Genomic DNA, 19,816 nt, shown 5'->3' on the forward strand with positions numbered 1-19,816 from the left:
TGCCCAAAGTCACCCAGCTGACAAGTGGTGGAGCCGGGATTTGAACCCATGACCTCTGACTCCAGAGCCCGGGCTCTTTCCACTGAGCCATGCTGCTTCTCTGATACAAGGTGATCAGGTCGTCCCACGGGGGGCTCACAGTCCTCACCCCCTTTTTACCAGATGAGGTCACTGAGGGTCAGAGAAGGGAAGTGACTTGCCCAAGGTCGCACAGCAGACTGGTGGTGGAGCTGGGATTCGAACCCATGGCCTCTGACTCCAAAGCCCGGGCTCTTTCCACTGAGCCACGCCGCTCCTTCACTGACCTCCTTGCCTCCAGCCTCGCCTTCTCCAGTGCCCGCTTGACTCTGTCGCCCAGGTTGCGCTTCGTTCATTCAGTCGTATTTACTGAGCGCTTACTGTGTGCAGAGCACTGTGCTAAGCGCTTGGGAAGTACAAGTCGGCAACATATGGAGACGGTCCCTACCCAGTAACGGGTTCACAGTCTAGAAGGGGGAGACGGACAACAAAACAAAACATGGAGACGGGTGTCAAAACCGTCGGAATAAAGAGAATTACAGCTCTAGGCAGATCGTTAACAAAACAAATAGAGTAGTAAATATTCATTCATTCATTCAGTCGTACTTATTGAGCTCTTACTTTGTGCAGAGCACTGTACTAAGTGCCTGGGAAATATAAGTTGGCAACATATAGAGACGGTCCCTACCCAGTAACGGGCTCACAGTCTAGAAGGGGGAGATGGGCAACAAAACAAAACATGGAGACGGGTGTCAAAACCGTCAGAATAAAGAGAATTACAGCTCTAGGCAGATGGTTAACAAAACAAATAGAGTAGTAAATATTCATTCATTCAATCGTATTTATTGAGCGCTTACTTTGTGCAGAGCACTGTACTAAGCGCCTGGGAAGTACAAGTTGGCAACATATAGAGACGGTCCCTACCCAGTAACGGGCTCACAGTCTAGAAGGGGAAGACAGACATCAAAACAAAACATGGAGACAGGTGTCAAAACCATCAGAATAAAGAGAATTACAGCTCTAGGCAGATCATTGACAAAACAAATAGAGTAGTAAATATTCATTCATTCATTGTTGTATTTATTGAGCACTTACTTTGTGCAGAGCACTGTACTAAGCGCCTGGGAAGTACAAGTTGGCAACATATAGAGACGGTCCCTACCCAACAGTGGGCTGTACAAGTAAAATAATCTGTTCAAATATATACAAGTGCCGTGGGGAGGGGAAGGGGGCAGGGCCGGGGGGATGAGGAGGAGGAGAGGAAAAAGGGGGCTCAGTCTTGGAAGGCCTCCCGGAGGAGGTGAGCTCTCAGTAGGGCTTTGAAGGGGGGAAGAGAGCTAGTTTAGCGGGTGTGTGGAGGGAGGGCATGCCGAGGGGGCAGGGGGAGGATGTGGGTCGATGGCGGGACGGGCGAGAACGAGGCCCAGTGAGGAGGTTAGAGGAGGCAGAGGAGCGGAGGGTGCGGGCTGGGCTGGAGAAGGACAGAAGGGAGGTGAGGTAGGAGGGGGCGAGGGGATGGACGCCTTGAAGCCCAGGGTGAGGAGTTTCTGCCTGATGCGTAGGTTGATTGGTAGCACTGGAGATTTTTGAGGAGGGGAGTAACATGCCCAGAGCGTTTCTGGACAAAGACAATCCGGGCAGCAGCATGAAGTATGGATTGAAGTGGGTAGAGACACGAGGACGGGAGATCAGAGAGGAGGCTGGTGCAGTAGTCCAGACGGGATAGGATGAGAGCTTGAACGAGCAGGGTAGCGGTTCGGATGGAGAGGAAAGGGCGGATCTTGGCGATGTCGCGGAGGTGAGACCGGCAGGTTTTGGTGACGGATTGGATGTGTGGGGCGAACGAGAGAGTGGAGTCGAGGATGACACCAAGGTTGCGGGCTTGTGAGACGGGAAGGATGGTAGTGCCGTCTACGGTGACGGGAAAGTCAGGGAGAGGGCAGGGTTTGGGAGAGAAGATAAGGAGCTCAGTCTTGGACATATTGAGTTTTAGATGGCAGGCAGACGTCCAGATGGAAATGTCCTGAAGGCAGGAGGAGGTAGGAGCCGGGAGGGAGGGAGAGAGAGCAGGGACGGACATGTAGATTTGGGGGTCATCAGCGTACGGATGATAGTTGAAGCGGTGGGAGCGAATGAGTTCACCAAGGGAGTGAGTGGAGATAGAGATCAGAAGCGGACCAAGAACTGACCCTTGAGGAACCCCTACATTAAGGGGATGGGAGAGGGACGAGGAGCCCGCGAAGGAGACTGAGAATGAACGGCCGGAGAGATAAGAGGAGGACCGGGAGAGGACGGAGTCTGTGAAGCCAAGGTCAGATAGCGTGTTGAGGAGAAGGGGGTGGTCCACGGCGTCGAAGGCAGCCGAGAGGTCGAGGAGGATTAGGATAGAGTAGGAGCCGTTGGATTTGGCAAGAAGGAGATCACCGGTGACCTTGGAGAGGGCAGTTTCGGTGGAGTGTAGGGGACGGAAGCCAGGCTGGAGGGGGTCGGGGAGAGAGTTGGAGTTGAGGAATTCGAGGCAGCAAGTGTAGACGACTCGTTCCAGGAGTTTGGAGAGGGAGGGTAGGAGGGAGATGGGGCGGTAACTGAAAGGGCACGTTTGTCACGCCTTGTTCTGTGCCCACCTCTACACTCCTCAGAAGCCGCCAACATCTCCAAGTCCAAGCAGCCCGGCCTAGGGGAAAGTGCCCCGGCCTGAGAGTCAGAGGACCTGGGTTCTAATCCCGCCCCCCGCCACCTGTCTTCAGGGTGACTCTGGGTTAATCGCTTTTCTTCTCTGGGCCGCAGTTTCCTCGTCTGCGAAATGAGAATTCAGTCCCTGTTCTCCCTCTTCTCTGGACTCTGAGCCCCCTGTGAGACACGGACTGTATTTGATCCGATGGCCTCGTACCTACCTCAGTGCTGAGGGCAGTGTTTGTCACAGCGGCAGCGCTGAAAAAATGCCATAATTATCATCATCTCTTTTATGATGTGGCACTTATTAAGTGCGGACTGTGTGCCAGACACTGTTCTAAGCACTGGGGTAGATACAAGCTAATCAGGTCGGACACAGTCCCCGTCCCAAGTGGGGCTCACGGTCGTCATCCCCATTGGAGAGGAGGTAACTGAAGCCCAGACAAGTGAAGTGACTTACCCAAGGTCACACGGTAGACAAGTGTCAAGTGTTTCTCCCCCTTCTAGACTGTGAGCCCGCTGGTGGGTAGCGACCGGCTCTATATGTCGCCAACTCGGACTTACCAAGCGCTTAGTACAGTGCCCTGCACACAGCAAGCGCTCAATAAATACGACTGAATGAGCGAATGAATGAAAGGGGCGGCGCTGGGATCAGAACCCGGGTCCGAGATCCAGTGCCGGCCCGCCGGAGGGGTCGTCGGGTGTGCGGCGTGTGCCAGTGCCACCGGGCGAAGGACTGTGGCCACCCCCGACTGTCCCCCACCCCGGTCCAGGCTCCGGACACCGGCTCGCCCGTGGGTGGGGCCGGGGTCACTGGTGAGACGTTTCAAAGAGAAACGCTTCACCGTGGGCTTTCGGGCAGTTCTCATCTACGCTCCCCTCCCACCACAGCCCAGCTCTCACTCTTGTTTCCCCCGGAGCCGACTTCCTATCCCTACTTCGATCCCGTGCCACTGACCGATGCTCTGCCCCTCCGTTCCACCTGGAACGCCTCATCCCCCGTGGTATCCGGCGGATCGCTGCTCTCCCCGTTTCCAGGGCCCCTCTGAGATCCCCCCCTCCTCCGGGAGGACCACCCTGACTCATTCCCAAGACTCCGGCCCCGTCGGCTCCCTCCCCCGTCCACCCTGGGCCTTTCCGGCAGCCCGTCCCGTCCGGAATATCCCTCCCGGAAGCAGCGTGGCTCAGGGGAAACAGCACGGGCTTTGGAGTCAGAGGTCAGGGGTTCAAATTCCGGCTCCACCAATTGTCAGCTGTGTGACTTTGGGCATGTCACTTAACTTCTCTGGGCCTCAGTTACCTCATCTGTAAAATGGGGATTCAGACTGTGAGCCCCCCGTGGGACAACATGATCACCTTGTAACTTCCCCAGCGCTTAGAACAGTGCTTTGCACGTAGTAAGTGCTTAATAAATGCCATTATTATTATTATTATTATTATTATTATCCTCGGCCCATCCCGACGGGGGGCACGGCCCCCCGGTCCGGCTGCACTCCCCCGGGCCGGGGTCTCCGTGGGCGTCCTCGGGGCCCGGTCAGGCAGCAGCCCCGCCTCGGCCGGCAGCGGGGCTGGGTGCGTGTGTGTGTGTGTGTTTGTATGTGTCGGGGGTGGGTGTGAGACACGTGTGCGCGCGCCCATGTGCCTGTTTGTGTGTGTCTGCTTGCGTGTGTGCATCTTTCGGTCGTGCGCCATCTGGGCCTGCTGGCTCAGATGGAGCCCGGAGCCCGCCTCCGCCCGGGCTTCCCATTTTGCCGCCTCCCGCCAACGCGGCCCTGAATTCCCAGCGTCCGGAGCCTTGCCCGGACCTCCCGGACGTCTCCGTCTGCCCGCCCCGGGAGGGTCGGGGGCGCGGGCTGGTCCGTGCGTGCCAACCACCGGACTGAGACCCTTAGCGCGGTGCTCTCTCTGCGCATGCGATCAATATCGTGGATTGATTGGCCCAGGGGTGGAAAGGGCGAACAGTCAGGGGTGCACGATCATCATCATCATCATCAATCGTATTTATTGAGCGCTTACTATGTGCAGAGCACTGTACTAAGCGCTTGGGAAGTACAAATTGGCAACATATAGAGACAGTCACTACCCAACAGTGGGCTCACAGTCTAAAAGGGGGAGACAGAGACCAAACATACTAACAAAATAAAATAAATAGAATAGATATGTACAAATAAATTAAATAAATAAATAAATAGAGTAAAAAAAATATGTACAAACATATATACATATATACAGGTGCTGTGGGGAAGGGAGGGAGGTAAGATGGGGGGATGGAGAGGGGGACGAGGGGGAGAGGAAGGAAGGGGCTCAGTCTGGGAAGGCCTCCTGGAGGAGGTGAGCGCTCAGCAGGGCCTTGAAGGGAGGAAGAGAGCGAGCTTGGCGGATGGGCAGAGGGAGGGCATTCCAACGATGGTCCGTTGTGGGTCCCTGAGGAGCGCCAGGTGGTCGCAACAGCCCGTCTTCGACCCCGGGGACAACCCGCCCCTCCGCGGGTACCGTTGCCGCGTCGGGGCCGGTCCCGGGTGGTCGGACAGCGGGTCCCGGGGGCGTCCCCGCGCCCACACTAACCTTTCTTCTCCTTCCTCTTGTTCCAGCGCGGCCCTCCTCCTCGGCCTTCCAGCCGGCTTCGTCCACATCTATTTTGAGCCGGAGATGCGCCGGCCGGGCCTCTAGCGCTCCCCCCTCCTCGCTCCCAGTCGGTGTGTACCGCGTGTCCGTCCCTCCGGCTGCGCGTCCCGCTTCCCCTCAGCGCGCACTCCCCGTGTGTACCACTTCCTGCACGACGCGCACCCCGTTTCCCCCACCGCGCACATCCTTCCCTCCGCGTGCGTCCTGTGCGCTTCCCGCTCTGCATGTTCCCGGGTCTTTCCCTCCACGTGCGCGTCCGTCACGTGCTGCTCGCCGCGTGTTTTCCGGGTGCTCTCCGCGACCTCGCGCGCGCGTGCTAATCCCGCGTGGACGCAGCATCCGCTCCTCGCTGCCGGGGAGACCAATCAATCAATCAATCAATCAATCGTATTTATTGAGCGCATACTATGTGCAGAGCACTGTACTAAGCGCTTGGGAAGTACAAATTGGCAACACATAGAGACAGTCCCTACCCAACAGTGGGCTCACAGTCTAAAAGACGGGGCCGGGGGATCCGGGAAGGTGTCCCAGATCCACGACGGGGTGGAAAGGGAGGACGTGTGTGTGTGAGTGTGCGTGTGAGTCTTGGCCGATGGCTTCCAGCGCTTAGAACAGTGCTTCGCACATAGTGAGCGCTTAACAAATACCATTGTTATTATCATCATCATCAATCGTATTTATTGAGCGCTTACTGTGTGCCGAGCACTGTACTAGGCGCTTGGGAAGTACAAATTGGCAACATCTAGAGACAGTCCCTACCCGACAGTGGGCTCACAGTCTAAAAGGGGGAGACAGAGAACAAAACCAAACATACTAACAAAATAAAATAAATAGAATAGATATGTACAAGTAAAATAAATAAATAAATAGAGTAATATGTACAAACATATATACATATATACAGGTGCTGTGGGGAAGGGAAGGAGGTAAGATGGTATTATCCCCATTGCCGCTGAAAACCCAGGCCTGTTCAAGTCCCTGGGTAGAGTGGAGGGTCCTCGAGGGCAGGGATCCCGTGCCTTGGCGTGTGACACGCTTTCCTAAGCGCTCAGTCCACCCCATCGCGGATGCTGCTTGCCGCCCGGCCAGTGGAGAGCCAGCCACCAAATTCCAGTCCGTATTCTGGTCTTCCGAGCCCCCCAAGCGGCCCCCCACCCTCCGGCTTCCCAGAGGGAGGCTGGCGGGAGCGGAGCAGCGTGGCTCAGCGGAAAGAGCCCGGGCTTTGGAGTCAGGTCACGGGTTCAAATCCCGCCTCCGCCAGCCGTCTGCTGTGCGACTTTGGGCAAGCTACTTCACTTCCCTGGGCCTCAGTTCCCTCATCTGTAAAATGGGGATTAAGCCGGTGAGCCCCCTGTGGGACAACCTGATCACCTGGTAACCTCGTCAGCACTTAGAACAGTGCTTTGCACATAGTAAGCGCTTTATAAATGCCATCATTGTTATTATTACTAGCCCCTCATCCGTCTTTCGATCAGAGGTATTCACTAAGTGCGCTTAGAACAGTGCTTTGCACATAGTAAGCGCTTTATAAATGCCATCATTGTTATTATTATTAGCCCCACATCCATCTTTCGATCAGAGGAATTCACTAAGTGCGCTTAGAACAGTGCTTTGCACATAGTAAGCACTTTATAAATGCCATCATTGTTATTATTACTAGCCCCTCATCCATCTTTTGATCAGAGGTATTCACTAAGTGCGCTTAGAACAGTGCTTTGCACATAGTAAGCGCTTTATAAATGCCATCGTTGTTATTATTACTAGCCCCTCATCCATCTTTCGATCAGAGGTATTCACTAAGTGCACTTAGAACAGTGCTTTGCACATAGTAAGCGCTTTATAAATGCCATCATTATTATTACTAGCCCCTCATCCATCTTTCGATCAGAGGTATTCACCAAGTGCGCTTAGAACAGTGCTTTGCACATAGTAAGCGCTTTATAAATGCCATCATCGTTATTATTACTAGCCCCTCATCCATCTTTCGATCAGAGGTATTCACCAAGTGCGCTTAGAACAGTGCTTTGCACAGAGTAAGCGCTTTATAAATGCCATCATTGTTATTATTATTAGCCCCTCATCCATCTTTCGATCAGAGGTATTCACTAAGTGCGCTTAGAACAGTGCTTTGCACATAGTAAGCGCTTTATAAATGCCATCATTGTTACTATTATTAGCCCTTCATCTTTCGATCAGAGGTATTCACTAAGTGCGCTTAGAACAGTGCTTTGCACATAGTAAGCGCTTTATAAATGCCATCATCGTTATTATTACTAGCCCCTCATCCATCTTTCGATCAGAGGAATTCACTAAGTGCGCTTAGAACAGTGCTTTGCACCTAGTAAGCGCTTTATAAATGCCATCATTGTTATTATTACTAGCCCCTCATCCATCTTTCGATCAGAGGTATTCACCAAGTGCGCTTAGAACAGTGCTTTGCACATAGTAAGCGCTTTATAAATGCCATCATTGTTATTATTACTAGCCCCTCATCCGTCTTTCCATCAGAGGTATTCACTAAGTGCGCTTAGAACAGTGCTTTGCACATAGTAAGCGCTTTATAAATGCCATCATTATTATTATTACTAGCCCCTCATCCGTCTTTCGATCAGAGGTATTCACTAAGTGCGCGCACTGAGTGCTAGACACCACAGTGGGCATTTGGGAGAGTCCGACAGCCCGGCCTAGGGGAGAAAGCCGCCGGCCTGAGAGACGGGCGAACTGGGTTCCGATCCTGGCTGTGCCGGTTGCCTGGTGCGTGGCCTCGGGAGAGGCACCTCACTTCTTGGGGCCTCGGTTTCCCCACCTGTGAAATGGGGGGGGGGGGGGGTCCGACTGCCTTTCTCCGTCCTATTTAGAGCGTGAACCCCGTGTGGGAGAAGGAGTGTGCCCCATCTGACGATCGTGTGTCTACCCCAGTGCTTAGTACGGCGCTCAGCACAAAGTGCTGAACTGAAACCGTGACTATCATTACCACGTTAACAACTCCCGCACTTGACTGTGAGCTCATTGTGGACAGGAATGTGTCTGTTGTTATATTGTAATAACAATAATAATAATGGTATTTGTTAATAATAATAATGGCATTTATTGAGCACTTACTATGTGCACTGTTCTAAGCACTGGGGGCGGGCAAGGTGATCAGGTTGTCCCACGGGGGGCTCCCAGTCAATCCCCATTTTCCAGGTGAGGGAACTGAGGCCCGGAGAAGTGAAGTGACTTGCCCAAGGTCACACAGCTGACAAGTGGCGGAACCGGGACTAGAACCCACGACCTCTGACTCCCAAGCCCGGGCTCTTTCCACTGAGCCACGCTGTTAAGCACTTACTATCAATCAATCATATTTATTGAGCGCTTACTATGTGCAGAGCACTGTACTAAGCGCTTGGGAAGCACAAATTGGCAACATATGTGCCATATTGGCAACATATTGGCAACTATGTGCCAAGCACCGTTGTAAGCGCCGGGGTCGATACAAGGTCATCAGGTTGTCTCACAATCTTCATCTCCATTTTCCAGATGAGGTCACTGAGGCACAGAGAAGTGCCCAAAGTCACACAGCCGCTAAGCGGCAGAGCCGGGATTAGAACCCACGACCTCCGACTCCCAATCCTGGGCTCTTCCCGCTGAGCCACACCGGACTCTCCCGAGCGCTTAGTCCAGTGCTTTGCACACAGTAAGCGCTCAGCAAACGCGACTGAGTGAACGGGAGGCCTGCCCTTAAGGAGCTTACAGTCTAATGGGCAAGACTTTCTCCATCCTCTCCCTCTTTCACGTCCTCCTCCTGCCCCCTCCGTGGGCAGGGCCGCGTCTGTTATCCGGGACGCGCCCGGGCACGGAGTCCGGTCTGGGCGTCATTCAATCATATTTATTGAGCGCTTACTGCGTGCAGAGCACTGTACTGAGCGCTTGGGAAGTCCAAGCTGGACGTCACGGCCGCTTTCATGGTGACGGCACGGGGCCGATGGTGTGGCCCCGGGTGGCATCATTGGGCAGAGGGCCTGGGCCGGAAGAGGGGATGATTGATCCCGGTTAAAATCCCGGAGCGCCGCGTGGAAGATCCAGCCGGACGCCGTGGCCCGGTCCGGCTCTAGCGTGGCCGATCGATGCCCGCCAGGCCGGTCTGTCTGCCGCCGTTGTCTCCCAGCGCCAAGCACTGTGCTACACACTGGGGTAGATTCAGGCTAAGCAGGTCAGCCCTCGTCCTAGTCCTCCACGGGGCTCTGAGCCAGGGCTCCCCCAGACCTCCACCCACCATTCGTTCATGCGTTCAGTCGTATTTATTGAGCGCTTACTGTGGGCAGAGCACTGGACTGAGCGCTTGGGAAGTCCAAGTTGGCAACACAGAGAGGCGGTCCCCGCCCGACAGCGGGCTCGCCGTCTAGACGGTGGTCTTTTCCAGCCCCACCGCGGCCTGCCCGTGTGTCCGTCCGCGGACGGGCGCCGCATCTAAAAAGAGAAGCAGCGTGGCTCAGCGGGGAAAAGCCCGGACTTTGGAGTCAGAGGTCGTGGGTTCAAGTCCCGGCTCCACCACTTGTCAGCTGTGTGACTTTGGGCAAGTTGCTTCACTTCTCTGGTCCTCAGTTCCCTCATCTGGAAAATGGGGATGAAGACTGTGGGCCCTATGGGGGACAACCTGATCACCTTGGAAATTCCCCAGCGCTTAGAACGGTGCTCTGCACATAGGAAGCGCTTAATAAATGCCATCATTATTATTAACAAATACCATTATTATTATTATTACAGCATAACAACAGACACATTCCTGTCCACAATGAGCTCACAGTCAAGTGTAATAATGATTATTATTACAATTATTATATTATAATATTAATTATATTAATATTAATTATATTATTATTAGAAAACGGGGCTCCCCGGGTTTGGGGAGCGTCCGTCCAACGGGTGCGCGGGGCCCGTCCCAGCGGTAGCCCGGAGTCCCGCCCGGGTCCATCTCCGGTGCCCGTGGTGCGTGAGACTTGGAGCAGGCCCGCGCCCACGGCCAAGACCCCCGCGGACGGGCACATGTACACCCCCGTGCCCGCAGGTGCAGGAGGAGACCGAGGAGGGCGGGAGGTCCGTCCCCGAGCGGGGCCCGCCGCCCCCGGTGCCGGCGGCCCGCAGGCCATGGAGAGCTACGAGGCCCGCTCGGCAGCCAGCATCCTGGCCTCGGTGCGCGAGCAGGAGACGAGGTTCCTGCAGCTGAGCCGCGCCCTGGAAGAGGAGCGGCACCGGGCAGCCCCGCCGCCCACCGCCTGGCAGCAGCTCGTCCTGCAGGTAACGGCCCCCGGCCGGTCGGGGCGGGCGGGGGTTGTCCTGGCGCCCGGCGAAGGCGGTCGGGGCGGGCACCCTCCCGGGCATCTCCCTCACGGGCCTGGGTGTCGTGCGTAGCGACTTCCCCGCCGTGGGTACCACGGGTGACGGCCCGAGCCCTCAGCGAACGGTAAAAGAAGCCTCCCGCGCTCCGGACCAGCGCTTGGCCCGTAGTAAGCGCTAAACAAGCGCCATCGCTATTATTACAGTCCACAGTGGGAGACTGGCCCAAAATGATGCCCAAAGAGGACGTCAGGGCGCTCAAACAGTCGGGGTAGAATCAGTCGATTGATGGCGTTTAGTGAGCGCTTCCCGTGTGCGGAACGCTCCAGAAAGTACTTGGCGACGGAGTCGGTGGACGCCTCATCCCCGCGTGCGGCGAGTTTGCGGTCCTGAGGCGGGGGAAAGTCGGGGCGTCTGAAAGCGTAGTGGCCGGTCGTGAGTGCCGAAGGGCTGAGCCGATCGGAGGGGCCTTGGGGGCCCGGAGGAGGAGAAGAATGCGTCCGGGAGGGCGTCCTGGAGGAGGTGGGCCCTCAGGAGGGCTGCGGTCTGTCTCTCCCTCCCTGCGGTCCACGCTCCGTGCCCGGCCCACTCTGGGGTTTAGCGTGGGGAGCCCCTCCCCCTCCATCGCCATGGAAACCGTGGTTGGACTAGATTCAGTGCCGGAGCGGGCACGGGGGTCCGAGGAGAATAGAGTGTGCCGCCTTCCCCGGCCGGGCGGAGTTGCGGACTGAACCCCGGGGGTCCGGGGCGACGGGTGGTGGGGGGGTGAGGCGGGGATCCGTGGGACCCGCTGTCATTCCCTCCGGGATCACGGGGGAGCGGGTCGCGGGCCCCGCCCCCCGACCCATACGGGGCTCACGGTCCGGTGCGAGGCTGACGGACTGAGGGAGAGAGAGAGAGCGAGGATCTGCTGCCCGTTGTACAGATGGGGAAACCGAGGCCCAGAGAGGGTTGCGATGCAGCCGGCCGCATCGCTAACCCAGACCCCGGGTCTCGGACTGGCCGCCCCGCCGCGGGAAGCCCCTCCAGGGGGCCGGGGCGCCCTCCGGTCGGGAGTCCGAGCGTCCCTGCCCGTCCTCCTTCGTCTTCTCTCCATCCCACTGGCCTCTGACCATGGCACAGAGGTAGAGCCGGTACTGCCCGCCCAGCCTCCTCCTCCCAGTGCTTAGAGATCTCCCGCACCGGGTGTCCAGGGGTGCATCCCGGAGTTGGACTCGAGGGTTAATCCTGGAGCGGCCTTGGCAGAGGAGGGAGTGGGCATCCCCTCTCTCCTTCCCGCCGTGGAAGGATTGTTGGATAATAATGATGGCATCTATTAAGCGCTTACTATGTGCAAAGCACCGTTGGTGGACCCTGGTTCTAGGCCCAACTCTTACCCTGGCCAGCTGAGTGATCTCGGGCAAGCTGCTTACCCTCTCTGGGCCTCCGTTTCCCTACTTGGGGAACGGGGAGGCGGTCCCTGCCCTCCCTCCCACGTAGACTGTGAACTCCGTGGGAGGAAGGGATCGGGTCCGATCCGCCCAACGCGGATCGGCCCCGGTACCGAGCGCGGAGCCGGGGCCCCGGCCGCCACCGTCGCGTCGGTGTCCCGGAGACCGGCCCTCTCGGCAGCCTGCGGAGGCCGTATCCGGCCAGGTTGTACTTCCCGAGCGCTTAGTACAGTGCTCTGCACACAGTAAGCGCTCAATAAATCCGATCGATTGATCGATCCGGCCGCTCGGTGAGACCGTGTCCAGGTGACCCGCGAGGCTTCCCTCGGTTTTGTCCTTTCTTCCTGCTAGCAAGGGCGGGTGGACCACACTTGCACACGTGTCCTGAAGGTGTGGATCGGCGTGCCCACGCGGGCACGCCGTCGTGGGCTCTCCGGGCCCCGGGGGATAATCCGCACTAAGGCCCGGCGGGCTCAACTCGGCAACCCTCCCGTCTCTCCCTTTTGTGGGGAAACTGAGGGGTGGGGAGAAGGGCCCCTCGAGGCCGTGAGGAGACTGAGAGATTCAGAGGGAAATGGAGGCAGAGCTGGAGAGAGGGGCTGCGGACACGGGGAACCCACCTCTCCCGGGCGCGGAGTGGAAGGGGGGCGGACCAGGGCACAGGGATGGGAAGGAGGGAAAGGTGACGATGGAAAAGGAGGGAATTCCATTGGCCGAGCTGCTCCGGCCCTTTGGTGCTGGGGGATGTGCACTTGTGTCCGTGTGTGTGTGGGGTGTATTACTCATTCATTCAATCGTACTTATTGAGTGCTTACTGTGGGCAGAACACTGGACTAAGCGCTTAGGGAAGTCCAAGTCGGCAACATCTAGAGACGGTCCCTACCCACCAGCGGGCTCACAGTCTAGAAGGGGGAGACGGACAACAAAACGTATTAACAAAATAAATAGAATAAATATGTACAAGTAAATAAATAGAGTAATATTAGTGTGTGGGGCGGGGGTGGTATGTGGGGTGGGATGTATTTGTGTGTTTCCACCAGTTTCTGCGGGTGGGTATTCATTCATTCATTCAATCGTATTTATTGAGCGCTTACTGTGGGCAGAGCACTGGACTAAGCGCTTAGGGAAGTCCAAGTCGGCAACATCTGGAGACGGTCCCTACCCACCAGCGGGCTCACGGTCTAGAAGGGGGAGACGGACAACAAAACATATGAACAAAATAAAATAAATAGAATTAATATGTACAAGTAAATAAATAGAGTAATATTAGTGTGTGGGGTGGGGGTGTATGTGGAGTGGGATGTATTTGTGTGTTTCCACCAGTTTCTGCGGGTGGGTATTCATTCATTCATTCAGTCGTATTTATTGAGAGCTTACTGTGGGCAGAGCACTGGACTAAGCGCTTAGGGAAGTCCAAGTCGGCAACATCTGGAGACGGGCCCTACCCACCAGCGGGCTCACGGTCTAGAAGGGGGAGACGGACAACAAAACAAAACATACTAACACAATCAAATAAATAGAATAAATACGTACAAATAAATAGAGTAATATTAGCGTGAATGCAGCGGGGGTTGTGTATGTGGGGTGGGATGTATTTGTGTGTTTCCACCAGTTTCTGCGGGTGGGTATTCATTCATTCATTCAATCGTATTTATTGAGCGCTTACTGTGGGCAGAGCACTGGACTAAGCGCTTAGGGAAGTCCAAGTCGGCAACATCTAGAGACGGTCCCTACCCACCAGCGGGCTAACGGTCTAGAAGGGGGAGACGGACAACAAAACATATTAACAAAATAAAATAAATAGAATAAATACGTACAAATAAATAGAGTCATATTAGTGTGAATGCAGGGGGGGTTGTGGATGTGGGGTGGGATGTATCTGTGTGTTTCCACCAGTTTCTGCGGGTGGGTATGTGCTGTGTATGTATGTGTATCTGTGCCTGTTTGTGTGTGTGTGTGTGTGAGAGTATATATAGATCTATATCTGTATATGTGTCGTGTGTGTGTGTCTGTGTGTGCAGATCCATTCCCCGCCCCACCTTGGGTGTGGCCAGGGCAGGGGTGCAGCATCCTCATCCTCCTCCTCCTCCTCCTCCTCACGGTCCTCCCCGTCCCCCCCTCCTCCCCGGGTCCAGCCCGGCCCCTCCTCCCCCCCGGCCGTCGCCCACCCGCTCCGGACCGGCGGCAACAGCAGCGGCAGCAGCTGGGGCTCCCGGGCGGCTCCCGTCCCCGGGACCCCGCGGGCCCGAAGCCCACCGGCCCCGATGCCAGCCGACCGCACGCAGGTGAGTGGACGGGCGAGCCCGCCGTCGGGTAGGGACCGTCTCTAGATGGTGCCAACTTGGACTTCCCAAGCGCCTAGTCCAGTGCTCTGCCCACAGTAAGCGCCCAATAAATAGGATTGGGGGGGTCTCCTACAGGCCCGGCATCCCTGCCCGCCGGCCCGCGTGCCACCTCCTCTGGATGTGTGGATGTGGGTGTCTGCGTGTGGTGGCCGGGTCGGAGGTCCCCATCCCGGAGCAGACTTTTCCAGAGGGAGTTTTCGCCCTTTGTTTTTTTTGGCTTTGTTTTCTGCCGTGTCCGCTCGCAACCAGTGAGACGGAAAAGACAAGAAAATCCAGCTATTGTTCGCCCCCTCGGCCGTGTCACCCCCCCGGGACCCGCCGCGGGGGAGGCAGGTGGGGATGCGGAGAGACGGCCGAGCGGCCCCCCTCCCCGGGGGTCTGGACCACCGTCGGGAGGATGGGGGGAGAGAGGAGGCCGACGTTCACGTTCCTCGAGCTCCGACCTCCCCGCCCCGCTGGGAGAGCGGGGCTCCTGTCCCCATTCCGCGAGAGGGGGAAACTGAGGTCCGGAGGGGCCGCGGGACGCGGCCGAGGTCTCTCAGCGGGCCAGGGGCAGAGCCAGGAGGACCTGGCCCGGGTTCCCACTCTTCCCAGAAAACCCTCCGGGGATCGGGAGCGCGGCCGGGGAGCCGGGGCCAGATAGGGAATAATAATAATAATAATGATGGCATTTATTAAGCGCTTACTATGTGCAGAGCACTGTTCTAAGCGCCGGGGAAGGTTACAAGGTGATCGGGTTGGCCCACGTGGGGCTCACGGTCTTCATCCCCGTTTTACAGATGAGGTCACTGAGGCGCAGAGAAGTGAAGCGACTCGCCCAGAGTCACCCAGCTGGCAATTGGCAGAGCCGGGATTTGAACCCGTGACCTCTGAGCCCGAAGCTCGGGCTCTTTTCCACTGAGCCGGAGTCGGGCCGGGGAGCCGGGCCCCGGACCCAGGAGCTGAGGCAGGGCGGGGGAGCTGGAGTCTTGCTGGGGGAAGCCAGCGGGAGGAGGATAATAATAATATAATAATAATGATAGCATTTATTAAGCGCTTACTATGCGCAACGCACTGTTCTAAGCGCTGGGGAGGTGACAAGGTGATCAGATTGTCCCATGGGGGGCTCGCAGTCTTCATCCCCGTTTTACCCCTTTTAGAGAAGCGGCGTGGCTCAGTGGAAAGAGCACAGGCTTGGGAGTCAGAGGTCATGGGTTCGAATCCCGACTCTGCCACTTGTGTGCTGTGTGACCTTGGGCGAGTCACTTAGCTTCTCGGAGCCTCAGTGATCTCATCTGTAAAATGGGGATGATGACTGTGAGCCCCACGCGGGACAACCTGATCACTTTGTATCCCCCCAGCGCTTAGAACAGTGCTTTGCACATAGTAAGCGCTCAACAAATGCCATTATTATTATTATTATTAATATTATTTTACAGATGAGGGAACTGAGGCCCGGAGAAGTGAAGTGACTGGCCCAAAGTCACACAGTTGACAATTAGCAGAGCCGGGATTTGAACTCATGACTTCTGACTCCCAAGCCCGGGCTCTTTCCACTGAGCCACGCTGCTTCTCTAGCCCCGGGGGCCAATAAGGTAGCCACACCCGTTGTAGGATGACCGGCCCAGAGGGCTCCGGAGCCGGCCCGTGCCCCCGCCGTCCGGGTTGCCCGCGCTGCCCGTCCGGCCACCTCCGATCCCCTCGTCCAAGCCGAGCCCCGGGCCGCCGGTTTCCCGGGCTCAGCCGCCTCCCGCTTCTTCCCCACCCGTGATTCGGAGAGAAGCCGCGTGGCTCAGCGGAAAGAGCCCGGGCTTTGGAGTCAGAGGTCATAGGTTCAAATCCCGGCTCCGCCCCTTGTCAGCTGGGTGACTCGGGGGAAGTCACTTCACTTCTCCGGGCCTCAGTTCCCTCATCTGGAAAATGGGGATGAAGACTGGGAGCCCCCCGTGGGATAACCTCATCACCTTGTAACCTCCCCAGCGCTTAGGACAGTGCTTGGCACATAGTGAGCGCTTAACAAATGCCATCATTATTATTATTATTCGGAGGAAATCCCTATCGATTAGGGCGTCGATTCGCCGCCCACTCCGCACCAAGCACTGTGCTCAATGCTGGGATAAGGGGATCCCCCCGGCGTCTGTGGCGCCCGGGGCTCCCAATCAGGTCCGTAAAGTCGCCTCTCTGCAGATGAGGACGCCGGGGCCCAGAGAGGGCAAGTGATTCGTCCAGGGTCACCCAGCGGGGTGGAGAAATTGGGTCTTCCGACCCAAGCCTCGTTTCCTCGCCCCACTGCCGCCCTTCCTCCGGAGTCGTTCTCGGCTGGAGCGTCCCTCAGCTGCTCCCGGGGGAGAGGAGGGGGTCGTGGGAGCCGCGGGGCCCGGGTCCCCGAGGCGGGAGGGTGGAAGGAGAGGGCATCGGGCGAGGTCTGGTGCTCCCCTGCCGTGCCAGGGAGGACAGAGACATGGCGGCATGGCACTAGACTGGGCATCCATCTGGATTTCCCAACGGGCCGTGGACCGGGTGAGCCCCCTTGGCCTCCGGAAGTGGAGCTCCCCCCCGGAGGTGGGTACCCGTGCGCCCACCGTTGGGTCGGGACCGTCTCTAGATGTTGCCAACTTGGACTTCCCAAGCGCTTAGTACAGTGCTCTGCACACAGTAAGCGCTCAATAAATACGATTGATTGATTGATTGCCCCGGTTCCCCCCACCCCGGGGGGCTGACGGGGCCGGTCCTGTCCGGCCGAGCCGGGTCCCTACCAGCCGGGGGAGGGCGGAGACGGGGGGCAGTCGTGGGTTCCAATTCCGGCTCTGCCAACTGTCAGCTTTGTGACTTTGGGCAAGTCACTTCTCTGTGCCTCAGTTACCTCGTCTGTAAAACGGGGATGAAGACTGTGAGCCCCCCCGTGGGGCAACCTGATCACCTTGTCACCTCCCCAGCGCTTAGAACAGTGCTCTGCACACAGCAAGCGCTTGATAAATGCCACCATTAATTAATTAATTAATTAATTAAACTGAGCCGCGGACCGTCGTGGGGAGCCGACCCCGTTCGGAACCACCGTCGTAACTGCTCGTCCCTGAGGCCTTACCGTGTGGGAAACCCTGTGCCGGTCGCCGGGGCTCACAGACTAACGGGGAGGGAGAACAGGGATCGAGTCCCCGTTTTGCTGGTGAGGAAACTGAGGCACAGAGAAGGGAAGTCACACAGCAGGGAAGAGGTGGAGCCGCAACTAGGCGCTCCCACTCCCGAGCCCGTCTCCTCCAGGCCGTGCTTCCCCCTGTTCCCTGCCTTCACGGATCCCGGGGAGCCCCCGCTCCCTCTCGGGCCGGCAACCGGGCCACGGCGGCCAGGCGGACCCCAGCTGGGATCCCTCTGAGCCCCTCGCAGGGGAAGTGGACGTCGTCGGGCCTCTGCCAAGTCTCCCGTTTTCGCTTTCGTTGTCCCAAGCGGATTTGGTGGTCTGGAAGGGTTAGGGCGAGGTCAGGAGCCAGGGGTGAGGGAAAGGGAATCCGGGACGGGAAGGCCGGGGCGTTGGCGGTGAGGGACATGGGAAGAATTTCCCATCCTCTGAATAGTCACCAGCGGACCGCGGCCGGAACGGATCGGGTCCGGTCGCTGGGCTGGTCGCCCTCAGAGGGTGGGAAGCCATGGGCTAATGGAGGAAGCGAGAAGGAAAGCAGCTGGGTTGGGTGAGATGCCCGCTCCCTTCCGCCCCGTAGGGAGGGCATTCATTCATTCATTCATCCGGTCGTATTTATTGAGCGCTTACTGTGTGCAGAGCACTGGACTAAGCGCCTGGGAAGTACAAGTTAGCGCTGGGGTGGGGAGGGTGGAGTCGGGCTGCGGCTGGGAGCCCCGGGGGTGAGGTCGGGACGGTGGGACCGGCCCCTTGGGGCCCTAAAGTCTGGGAAGGTCGAGGGAGGAGGCGGGAAGCGCTGCCGGGGCCCGGTCAGCTGAGCTCCCGGCCCCCTAAGGGGAGACCAGCGAGGCCTCCTCCAGAAAGCCAAGAACACCGTGTGATGGGGTGGGAGAACGCTCCTCCGAAGGCGGACCCCGGGGTGGGTCTCGTGGCCCCCAACGGTGACAGTAAAGACGGGGATGGAATTACCAAGCGCTCGCTCTGTGCCGAATCCCAGATCATCCCCTCCGACACCAGCCCGGCCCCGCGCGGCGCCGCTGGTCTAGGAGCGGGGGTGGGCCGGGATCCGGTCCCGTTGGACGGAGGAGGGAAACTGAGGCTCGAAGAGGGCGAGTGGCTTGGCCAAGGTCAGCTGACAGAGCAGGGGCGGGGCTGAACCCGGGCTCCTCCGCTCTCCTGGCTCTAGGCCCGGAGCTCCTTCCTCTAGGCCGAGCCACCGCCCGGTTGAGCATGTGCCTGTAGCCCCTTGCCCCCTGCCAGCGGGGTTGGGGGTCATCACAGTCACGTGCGTCCGCCTGTCCGTCATCCAGCCTCCTCCCGAGGGCCCCAGGGCGGGACGGGCGCGATCCGTGGAGACTGAGGCAGGGCACCCCGGCCCTTCACCGGGGCCCGGCCTCAGCCATCCCCAAAGCCACGCCCTGGGGCACGCGGTGGGGAGAGGCCTTGGTGCCCACCTCGCCTCCTCTGTGCTCCAGTGTCCATCGTGTCTCCGGGGAAGGCAGGCGGTTTCCTTCCCCGGGTCCCGGAGAGAGGGGCAGCCGGCCACGCTCTCTGCCGGGAAGCAGCTCAGGGGGCGGCACCGGAGCCGTGGATGCGAGCGATCGATCGGTGGCCGTCTAAGGAGACGGATGGACGGATGACAGTGGTGGTGGTGGAGGCTCATTAGGTGGTGCCCCCGCAGCCGGGGGAGGGGAGGTGGGCGCCGCGGCTGCTCAGGCCAGGCTAGGCCAGGTCTCCTGGCTGGGGGGAGGCGGGAGGCGGCGTCCCCGGGCCCCCGGGGAGGCGGGGGCGGCGGAGGTTTCCCCGTTTCGGGCCTCCGGGAGCAGATTCGATTTCAGGAGCGGCCCCAGAGGCTCCCGTGGAAAGGGCAGAGGGCGCGGCGGGCCCGGCCCGGCCTGGCTGGACCCAGCCCCCTTCCTTTCCCTGGCTGTTTCCCTCAGGAGCAGGGACTCTGTGTATGTATCTGGCGTGGGGGGTGGCGTGGGTGTCTCTCCGTGTCCAGATAGGTGGTCCGGAGCCCCCAGGCCGAGCGGTGCCCCACTTCTGGCCCAGATGGACTCCCCTGGCCAGGCCGAGCTTCCCACCGGTCTTCGGTGGGGACGGAGGGGAAGGGCTTGGGGGCCACCTTGCCCCTTCCTCAGGAGCCCCCATCCACCAGGCAGGGTCTCACCACCACGGGCCCGGGCGGGGGTCAGGGTGGAGGCCGATAATCGCCGATGGGGATGTCCGCCCGGCGTCGGCCCGTGCTCACCCTCTCCAACTCCGTAGACGGAGCCGTCGGGGAGCCGAGCTGG

General features: G+C 58.4%; 1 protein-coding gene across 7 annotated transcripts in view; it reads left to right on the plus strand.

Moving 5' to 3' along the window:
• Positions 1 to 19,816, plus strand: part of ARVCF (ARVCF delta catenin family member) — a 90,119-nt gene that overhangs the window by 29,965 nt on the left and 40,338 nt on the right. For 3 of the 7 annotated variants that reach the window (XM_038742955.1, XM_038742957.1, XM_038742956.1), the window contains exon 1: positions 10,256 to 10,593. The exons of 2 other annotated variants lie outside the window; for them this stretch is intronic. In XM_038742955.1, coding sequence (XP_038598883.1) covers positions 10,342 to 10,593 — 252 coding nt within the window. In that variant the 5' untranslated portion in view covers positions 10,256 to 10,341. Of the gene's footprint in view, positions 1 to 5,282; positions 5,388 to 10,255; positions 10,594 to 14,313; positions 14,348 to 19,816 lie in introns of those variants that run through there. 2 more of the 7 variants (XM_038742958.1, XM_038742959.1) reach the window with 2 other exon arrangements.

This window comes from Tachyglossus aculeatus, unplaced genomic scaffold (assembly GCF_015852505.1).
Source record: "Tachyglossus aculeatus isolate mTacAcu1 unplaced genomic scaffold, mTacAcu1.pri scaffold_207_arrow_ctg1, whole genome shotgun sequence".
In the NCBI taxonomy this organism is placed as follows: Eukaryota; Metazoa; Chordata; class Mammalia; order Monotremata; family Tachyglossidae; genus Tachyglossus; species Tachyglossus aculeatus.